At 28.0% G+C, this 10,042-nt stretch overlaps 1 protein-coding gene and 1 long non-coding RNA gene across 8 annotated transcripts; one reads left to right on the forward strand and one right to left on the reverse strand.

Annotated features, from left to right (window-relative positions):
• The first annotated feature begins 1 nt into the window (after position 1).
• LOC149880202 (uncharacterized) lies at positions 2 to 4,437 on the forward strand. The gene is made up of 2 exons (XR_016446253.1): positions 2 to 1,204; positions 1,295 to 4,437. It is a non-coding gene; the product is annotated as an uncharacterized LOC149880202 (long non-coding RNA).
• Positions 591 to 8,125, reverse strand: LOC145196227 (bcl-2-related protein A1-like). 7 transcript variants are annotated; one of them, XM_090070508.1, is made up of 5 exons: positions 7,805 to 8,125; positions 5,132 to 5,725; positions 4,731 to 4,852; positions 3,529 to 3,624; positions 591 to 1,051 (listed from the first exon to the last, which is right to left on the reverse strand). In XM_090070508.1, exons 2-5 carry the CDS (start codon positions 5,651 to 5,653, stop codon positions 982 to 984), a joined length of 810 nt encoding a protein of 269 aa, XP_089926634.1. In that variant the 5' UTR covers positions 5,654 to 5,725; positions 7,805 to 8,125; the 3' UTR covers positions 591 to 981. The 7 variants fall into 7 exon arrangements, with proteins under 7 accessions (XP_089926634.1, XP_089926633.1, XP_089926632.1 ...); XM_090070507.1 differs by having other exon boundaries at positions 7,870 to 8,123; XM_090070506.1 differs by lacking the exon at positions 7,805 to 8,125 and adding an exon at positions 6,449 to 6,782.
• Between the last annotated feature and the right edge of the window lie 1,917 nt (positions 8,126 to 10,042).

The following is a 10,042-nucleotide window of genomic DNA, read 5'->3' on the forward strand; positions in this document are numbered from 1 at the left end:
GTTTTTTATTTTTTTTATTATTTTTTTAAATGACTTTTGATTGCAACAATTTTTTTCCTATTGATACTTGAAAGCTGTCACTTTTAGCTAGGGGTGAGAGTTAAGTTTAGTTTTAGTCTAGTTAAAATTAGCCGATTAACTTTTTAGTCTAACTAAATTTAGTCGACTAACTTTTTAGCGTAACTAAAATTAGTCAACCAAGAATTCAGTCTAACTAAAATTACTCGACTAACTTTTTAGTCTAACTAAATTAAGTTGACTAAAACAAGATTTAGTGCTAAAAAAAACTGAATAACCTACACCATGAAATTATATGAACATAATATGAATTATGACAAATAAATCAATTTAAAGACATTCATCAAAATTTATTGTTTTTAAGGAACTTAAAATACGCAATATAATTTGTGATAATTAGGTAATAAAAATGTATTGTTTGCACCTAATATTGCCCCAAATTTTCTTTTATTGAATTAAATAAAAATTGGTTTGTTAGCAGAACAACTCCGTCAAAAACAGCTGATATTTTATACCGAAAACATAATTAGTTATTAGCATTTTTAATAATACTTTTTAAAAGAAAAACAAAATTGAGAGTTGAACAAGATATATATTCAATTACACAATATAGAATTAACAAAAAACATTAATTGCCTAACTGTTACAATCTTATTGTTGTCACTGTAAATATCTGCGTTTTTATGAATGTAGAACGAAATAAATTACGTATTACTACCTCAAAAAATCATTGCAGGAATTATATAAAGGAAATCCGAAAATGCTTCTGCATATAACACACCTTTCAAAAATATAGCACCATTTTTTTTTATAAATTGATTTCGCATGTATTTTATAATTTATAATTCATTTTAATTAGAAATTGAAAAAATCCAGATCTGAACCGCTTTTCACTGAAAGTTAAAACAATACTTAATAACAAGGGGGGGGGGGGGGGGACTAAATAGATAAGTTTTATCACTATTACAAAATTCCAAATGAGTATGTCGCAAACCTTAAAAACTCTGAAAACCAAACCTTGAAACAAGATGCCCTGCAGATAAAAATTGCAACTTACAGCAATTTGTAATTAAAAACATGGCGCTCAAACCACTTCGCAACTAACGCATAAAAAGATTTTTAAAAAAGTATTTTTTAGGAAGCATCAAACATCATTTTTAGTCTAACTAGTTGTTGACTAAATTTAGTCGACTGACCTTTTAGTCTAACTAATTTATTTAACAATTAGTTAGACTAAAAAGTTTGTCGACTAAATTCAGTTAGACTACAAAGTTAGGTGACTAATATTACGCTAAAATGTCAGTCGACTAACTTTATACTAAAAGTGTAGTCGACTAATTTTAGTAACTGTTTTTTAAGTTAAGTTAGTTACAGTTTTTAATTTTGGTCACAGCACTACGTTCAGCTTACTTTAGAAGTGAATTGCGCGTAAATTTGTTTACTAGCGCTAGTTTAGCATCGAACCAAATTAAGAACTTTCGACATATTTCGCCTTTTAATTACGTTAAGAAGAAAGCTTCTGAGGTTCACAAAGAGTTATGTGAAGGCTCACAGAGATATGTGAAGTTTATGGTAATGATTTTTTAACAAAACGCATGGGTCAGAACTGCTTAGAAAAATTGATTTAAAAAAATTTTCTCTTAAAGATGATTTGGTCGACCAACTCAAATTGAAGATAGAATAGCCAAACAAAAATAATTTTTTTTAAAAAAAAAAAAAAACACTTTACTTTATAAGAAAAAAGGAAAATTTTGACTTTTTACTTTTTTAAGTCATCGGAACTCATCACACCCCAAATGTCTATTTTTTGTGTTCTTTCGTTTTAAAATAGACGCCACTGAATAAGTTGTTCAAATGCTACTAGCGAAACCCGTCAACAAATTTGGTTTTAAAAACTCACCACCAGCCCTAAAGACAATAAATATTTTTATTTAAATAACAAAACCTTATCAACTACACGAAACGATACTTTATTGTAAGGAAGCAGTATATCGTTATCAACTACACGAAACGATAATTTAGTGTAGGGAATCAGTATATCGTTATCAACTACACGAAACAATATTTTATTGTAAGGAAGCAGTAAATCGTTATGATGTATTCTGAGCGCCAGTGGTCTATTATTGTTTGCTCAAACTTTTTGATCTTCTCTGTTAGACGTTTTTGCTTTTGTTCACCCGTTGGTTTTTTTGTATTTAGAATATAAAATAATAAAAGTAAAGCCAGATATCCTTTTTATCGAAGAGACTTTTAAATAGTTCATAAAACCAGAAAAATAATGAATAAGTGTGTTCGTTCAATTTATATTCCTTTTGATTTTACACTAAATTTTTTGCCCAAAAGTTTTGTGCACCTTTAGCAAAACAGAAACAGCTTAGAAAACGATGATTCGCTGCTGATCATAGGTAAATTTGTCATGATATAATTGTAAATATACCAAAAACAACTGTGTGCCCTTTTATCAATAAAAAAAGTGCCGATAACAAACTTCGACCACCCAGAAGTCTGAAGACCGCCTTGTTTTTCAAAACGTGTAAAAAATTTAAAGTAATCGCACAATGCCTCATTGAACTAATATTTGACCTCAAGGTTCCAGTTCTTAGTTATTTACAATTTATGGTTCAAGGATAGTTAACTGTATTATTTACAAAATAACTTTTTTTGAAGCTTGTATCTGATTTTTGATACTCTTCAATTTACGATATTTTAGTAAAAGAATAAAACTCAGGATTTTGAAACAATTTTTAAACATTTATATCCTTTAAATTTTAATCTTTATTTTTATGCATTTTTTATAATTTTATTCTTTCCACTTTATATTGAATATAGATTCCTTTTAGTAAGTATTTGTTAAATATTAATTTCTACTTTTAGCATCTTAAATATTCTTTCATTTAGTTGGTTGCTATGTTATACAACCGACTGATAGAAAGATTATTGTTTGTATTAGTATATTAAGCTCATTTAATAACAAAAGTATTTCGCAAAAACAGATGAAATCCTAAAAAATGCACAAAAAATGTTCCTTTTTTAAAAGTTTACCATAGTGCTTTACAAAATATTGAAACTTAGAGTTTTTTTTACATAGATTGACACGCCACATGACTTGCCAAGCGCTAAAAGAACTTTTATGCCAATATTCTTCAAGATATGCAATCATTGAGTTAAAATTTGAATTTTAAAGAAAATTTAGAGGAAAAAATCATAAAACCTAATTGTCTAGCATTAGGCACGTAACACAGCACTAAAGTCATTAAAACTAGAGTATTGATGCATGTATTAAAACAGAATTTTTTTTAATGGTATTATAATAGCTGTCGGATTGTAAATGTCAACCTGGTTGCGTTTTTACCATGGTAATAAATACCAGCAAATGCCGTTATGTTGACGTTCTCCTTCGGATTAACTTATTCTCTCACTTTCTCTTTTTTTTTAAATATATTTCTCAACGTCTCTTTCTCTCTTTCGGGATTACTTATTTTATCAATTTATAAGAAAATATTAAGTTACCAGAGTAAAAAATTCCGAAAAATTTTTTTTTTTCTTTCTTTCCCATAGTACACAAGGACGGGAAATGAAGTCAGGGCGGGGGATAGTTGTGACAAACTAAAATACAATTTTATTTTTTAAAAGATATAAACAGAGCTATAAATTGTAAATATGTACATATTTTAAAGTTTAGCAAAACTTTAAGCAAATTTGAAAGTTCGAATCATCACCGTATTTACACCGCCAGTAAATATTTACTTTAAAAATGTAGAAAAACAAAAAGAAAAAATTGAAAACCCTGTTTATTAATGATACGAAAAAAACAAGAAAAAGTCAAACGCTGCTCTAGTAACTATCCCTTCAAAAAGCAGCAGAAAACCTTTGAACATTTTTTTCTCTAAATTTAATGCAAGATCAAAAAAAAATAATAAAAAAAAAATCATATCTAGTTAAATTTTCTTTTTTAAAAAAAAAAAATAAAAAAGAGCCCCTTTTGGAAATTCACTCATAACAATCTCGCTTTCTCTCAGAACACTCAAACAAACACGCACGTGACATAATGTTGACCAACATCAGACTGAAATAGAAACATAAAATTGCTTGTTCAGGTTTGTTGAACTGCAAAATCACAACAAATTTCTATTCTGTTGATTGGCAAACAGAATAAATATTGTGATAACATGTGAAACAAAATCTACCTGAGACAAACAATTTCTATATATTACACACAACGGTAATAAAATATTTCTTTTTATGATGTTTAATTTCGATCAATATAAAAAATCTACCTTAGGGAGAAATTCGCTTCTGCAGTTCTGTAATATTTAAAGGGATAAATTGAAATAAAAACGTAATTTAACTCCCAATTTCTTAAATACATTATAAGAAGAAAAAAAAAAAGAAGACCAGCTTATGAGTTAAAATCTTACATATTCTAAGATACCCCTAATGGTAGGCATTTGTGATGTAAATTAAATCAAAATAAACTATTTCAATAAATAGTTAGCTTAAAGGGTTTTCAATGATAGCTAGTAAATTTGAAGGATTGTATGAAAATATGGTTCTAACCATTTGTTTTTTTTTTTTTTGTTTTTTTTTTAAATCCAATACTAAATCACGAAAGGTTGAGTGACAATTAAAAGATTTCTGCTATGGTTCATAAAGTTCTTAGCTTAAATTAGAAGGATGAACAATCGAATTTTTGAACAATCGAATGAGATCACCTCATACTGGTTGAAAATAGAAACAGGCCTGCAGTAGCCGCAACTACACCACCAACAGCTATCATTTTACACCATGAAGATTGATCATTGGAATCATCTGACAGCTTTTGAGTTAAGTCACTCTGAAAAAAAATTTGCTTTTTGATAATAAATTATCTGTAATATCTAGCAAAGATGTTGATTAAAGATGATTAAAAATGGTTATAATTGATAACCTGGTTTGCAAAATGCAGAAATTTTTAATCATCCTAATGCAAAAACAATCAATAAAAGTTGTTTTTTAGACAGAATTATTATTGCTTAGTAACAAGATTATTTACCAAAAAAAAAAAGAAAAAAGTAGGAATGTTATAAACAACTTCCCCATGTAAATCAAGCACACAAAGTAACTGTTAACTTACCCAGCCACCTTGCTCATGTATCCAATCTGCTAAATTTAAACGCACAAAGTCTTTGACCCAATAAGGAATGGACTTAACTATAACAAGTTCACGAATAAGTAGAAAATGCAGAGACATACAACCAGCAAGTGTATAAATAGCTAAGACTCTACCCCAATTTTTTTTGCCGTCAGCAAATGTTTCCTGAGCAACATTCATAAAAACTGTCTGTGCATTATTAGGATGTAATTTTACACGGTCAGGCAGTCCTTTAAAAAACATGGCATTCTCTAGCTCCATGTTTGAACAGAGTTTTGCAACTGTGGTGAATAAATGAGAAGGTTGTTGAGGTGGTATTAAGTACTGTTTTGGTAAACCACGCAAATTTTCTTGGTTTACAGAATTACGTAGATGATATGGAATATAATACATAGCAATAGCAAAAGCAGTGTTTAATATTGCAATATGCTCTTCAGAATTTTGTAAAACTAAACATCGACGACGTGATGAGTATGTCGTTGGTGATATTGTTACTGTAGCCATTACTTGAACACTTGAAGAGTTTTCGTTTTTGCTGTTTTTTTATAAAATTTTTAACGGGTATTTTATTGGTAACTGATTAAGAAAGAAAAAATCTCTATAAATAGATTTATAAATATGCAAACAAGATATTTTGAAATAAAATAATGATATTAATTATAAATCTATATAAAATCTTGCAACTAGTTTAGCTGAAGATTACTTTCAAGCTGATATAAAATGCAAAGTATCAGAAAAATTAGCAATAATGTTTATAATACTTATATAAGTACACACAAATAAGTATAAAAAGTGTCAGTGCATTATGCAAAAAAAAAAAAGAAATAGCAAGACTATTATAGTGAGATTCATTACTTAAATGGAAGGATAATAAATTTAGAATGATTTAATATAGTATGCTAATTATAAAGAACAAAAAATCATGTGTATTCATTTTCCCTATTTTGATGACTTTTTTTAAAGAAGAGCTTTGAAATAGTATCAGACTTTTGTATTTTGTAGACATGTGCATATTATTTAAATGGTTGAAAAGCATAAAATCATATTTTGATTTTTTGGCTAGAATTAGAGAGGATTTGTTTTTACAGATAATATTTCTCTTACAAAACCTTAAGGTTTAGTATGAAAAATGATAGATCAAAAGAGTATACATATATAAAAATGTAAGAAGTAAAAACTATTTAACTTTATGCTATCGATAAAATCTTATGCAAAGGTAAATATACAGCTATGTTTCATTTTATTTAGATTATACACAATCACAGTATGTGTAGTTAAAGCTTTATACAAACAACTTACTTTATAAAACAAGAGTACAAACCCAATCCGCCAGTGAGAACATATTTAGCACAATATGAAACGTCATTTCTAAGAAGGCTTGCGTGTTTTAAAAAGATTATAATGTGTACTATTTTAAATTATACATACTAACAAAACACGGGCTAAAATGTTTCACATAAGATAAGAGAATTTCTGACGAGTAAAATTTTCATCTTCAAAGCCGATTTAACTGTTACGTAAATCCGTGGCCGTATGTAAAAGGAAGTTTAAATAAAATAACAACGTTGTAAAACACTTTTTGCTTTGAAAAGAGTACCCACATGAAAGAGAACCTTAAATTCGATCGCCTTCCGCGTTGGTTTTTCTCGTTCGCTAGGCAACAGAAAGAAATCCTTTAAAAAAATTTCTGGGAGGTTTCTATTACAAAACGCCATCATGAGTGGTCAAATCATTTTAAAAATAAATATCAACTAAGGGAATAATAATTAAGTGTATAAAAAAAAAAAAAAAAAAAAATCATGAAATGCTCAAATGTGTATATTTCTAATACGGTTTATTAAGTTAAGTCTATCTTTGTTATTAGAGTCATTTACATTACGCACCAAACATTACTTAAATAAAATACACCTGTGTTTTCTATCAATTATTAAAAAGGTTCACAAACTTAATTAAATAAAAAAGAAGCCCAAAGAGTTATGATCTCCGTCATCAATACGCGGTTACAGCTTGTTATTTAAAAATCTGATAAAGGTTTTATAGATTAAACTTTAAAAACTTTAAGCGTGAAAAACTTTTTTTTTTTGTATATACTTTGAATAAAACATGTTTATTTAGCCCACTCTTGATATGTTGTATAAAACAAAACATGAGGCTGCTTAAAAAATAAATAAGAAAGATTTAAATTTTACTCTTTTGTTATCTATTATTTTATTGGGTCTAAACATGGAAGTTCAAATATTTAAAAAAAAAATTAACACCGCATAAATCCCCTAACAAAATCACCGAATAACACCTTTGTAACTGCAGTTTAAATGAATAAAAATGTAACAAAAAAAAAGTGCGGCTGAAAGTGACACCTTCTACATTAAGCTGGAGCAAGTATAATTGCTATACTCACTAAGGATATAAAATTTAGAAAATCGTTGGAAAAAAATGATGAATGTGATAAACAGCCCACAAAAAATAAAAACTTTTAGGAAAAAAAAAAAGTCTGATCCAATGAAAAAAGTTGTAAGAAATTGTAAAAATTAAAAAAATTGTAAGAAAGTACTTCTGTAAATGATATGACAGTCAAAGAGCCGAATAATACAATCCGTGAAAGAAAAGGTTGTTTGAAAATTTACGTCTAAAAATTAAAAATTAAAGAAATAATACCTCAAAAGATATTCTTGAAAAAAAAATCTCTTAATGAAGCAGGCAGTTGAATAATAGATAATTACCAAGCTCATTAGTTCACTTTTATAGCTGTATGAATTATCCAAATCCTCGGACTGTTTCTACATTATGAATGTAAACGTTACTTTCAGTTTCTTGCCATAACACAAGAAGACTTGTTGGTTCAAGAAGTTTCGAATGATTCTTTTGTTGTCTTACAACTACTTTGACTTAATTTGATAAAAACAAATCTTGTATTATTGAGTTAAACCAAACAATCATGTATTTGTAATTTGACATCGAGTCTTTACTTTCGCTAATGCTTTAAAATTTCCGTTACGCTATTAATGCGATAAATACTTAAGGTAAATGCCCAGATTAATTTAAGTGAAGTTAGAAACAAAAAAGTGATGTAAATTACTTAGGAAATTTTATGATGTTTGTAATCCGAGTTGTTCGTTTGGCGGGAACTTTTTTACATACGTTTGAAATCTTAGTTCATCTAAAAAATTAAACACGTTTTTTTGTTCTAAATTTTGTTCTAGTTCGATTTTCAAAAACCTTCGATTTTCAAAAATTTACATATAAATAAAAAGTTTTTATTTTTATATAATTCTAGTTAAAAGCAAATTTCAATTCAAAAGCAAGAACGTGTTACTAACTAAAAAAAGTAGTCCACTTAACTGGGTAAAAATACGATGCAATTTTTGTTACCCAGGGAAAATCTTTTTTCTCACACCTCACTTTCTATTTAACATCTCGTTCATTAAGTAACGCTAATTCTGTTTAAGGTGACTCGAATATGGTTTTTTGTTGTTAAATTCAGAACATCACTTGTTAAGGTATTTCTAACTTGTTTATAGCAATAATACTGAAAGTAAACCAAAATCTGTTTTTGAGGTGAGTCAAAATAGATGTGAATAAAGCTGGTCAAAAACTGCTTTTGAGGTGAGTCAAGATAGATGTGAATGAAGCTGGTCATGAAAAGAGCCTAAATAACCTGTCCGAAAAAGAGCCTGTCCGAAAACTAAATAAAATTTAACGCTAAAATTTTAATGTAAAAAATTACATTTAATGAAACTAAATATCAAATTTATTATAGTTATAATTAACCAAAATAAAGCTATATTTCATTTAACTTTAAAAACATGAGCGAAAAACAGTTAACAATCGTTGGTTAACCGTTTGTTTATGTCTGATGCTACTCAAGCCCTTTTTATAGTATGAAGATGCAGCTACATTTTAAAACAACAATCGGCCTAATTTCAAAATAAGATGTGCAAGAGTCTGGTTTTACAAAAGAAAAGAACTTCAAGTCAAATTTAAATGGGGCACTCCTAGTGCTTGTAGAACTAAAAAATAATCCAGTTTTATTACAGATATTTCGTTTAATTTAAAGAAATTTTATAAGTACATTTTACCAGGATTTTTTTTCTTCTTTTTCTTTTTGACTTGTTAAAAATTGACATCATAAAATCTTTAAATAAATAAAACTATCACTCATACAAATCTTCACAAACAAAAACATTTTTTGAAACTTAACGCTTTATAACAGAGGAAAATTTCGCCTATAAAAACCGGAAAGAATTTTAGGTCTTGAAAATATATGAGTCAGTATAAAAAACTGCCCATCCTATTCAAATACTGAAAAAAAATTTTCAAATTCGTAAAAAACACAAACAAGTTTCTTTCAGTAGAAACCAGATGGTTCTTCTACTAAAAGGAACTTATTGTGATTTTTTAAACTTGTAAATCGTCTGAGTTGAATTGGATGCGCGAATCTTTTTAATCAATTGATCATTGCATTACTTATTGTATATATTTACAAAATCTGAGAGATTTGCGACTAATAGTTTCTCTCATTCTCACTTTTGATTTATAAATTCACTTGCTTGTCATAGATTGGATCCCAATACATCGTTCATAAACACTGTGAAATACTTCTCGCACATACATCAACCATTTGCTATTCACTTTGTTTTCTTAATAGAAAAAATTGTTTGAAGTAAATATTTTTACTCATCTAAAGAGTCATCTTTCTGTGTGTTTTTGCGTGACGCTCTGTGGCATATATACAATGAAAATAGTTTACACAGGACCGTATAAAGAATTTTAACAATAAGAGATCATGTTACAAACTTTGTTATGCTATTAAAAGGAAAAATAAAACCGCGCTACAATAATTTTTTCAGGAGTCTACATATTCCAAAACATTTACAAATTTGTATTAACACAAAC

Source organism: Hydra viridissima, unplaced genomic scaffold, assembly GCF_058129835.1.
Source record: "Hydra viridissima isolate aposymbiotic clone 2 unplaced genomic scaffold, HvirCarnegie_v1 scaffold_13, whole genome shotgun sequence".
Lineage (NCBI taxonomy): Eukaryota > Metazoa > Cnidaria > Hydrozoa > Anthoathecata > Hydridae > Hydra > Hydra viridissima.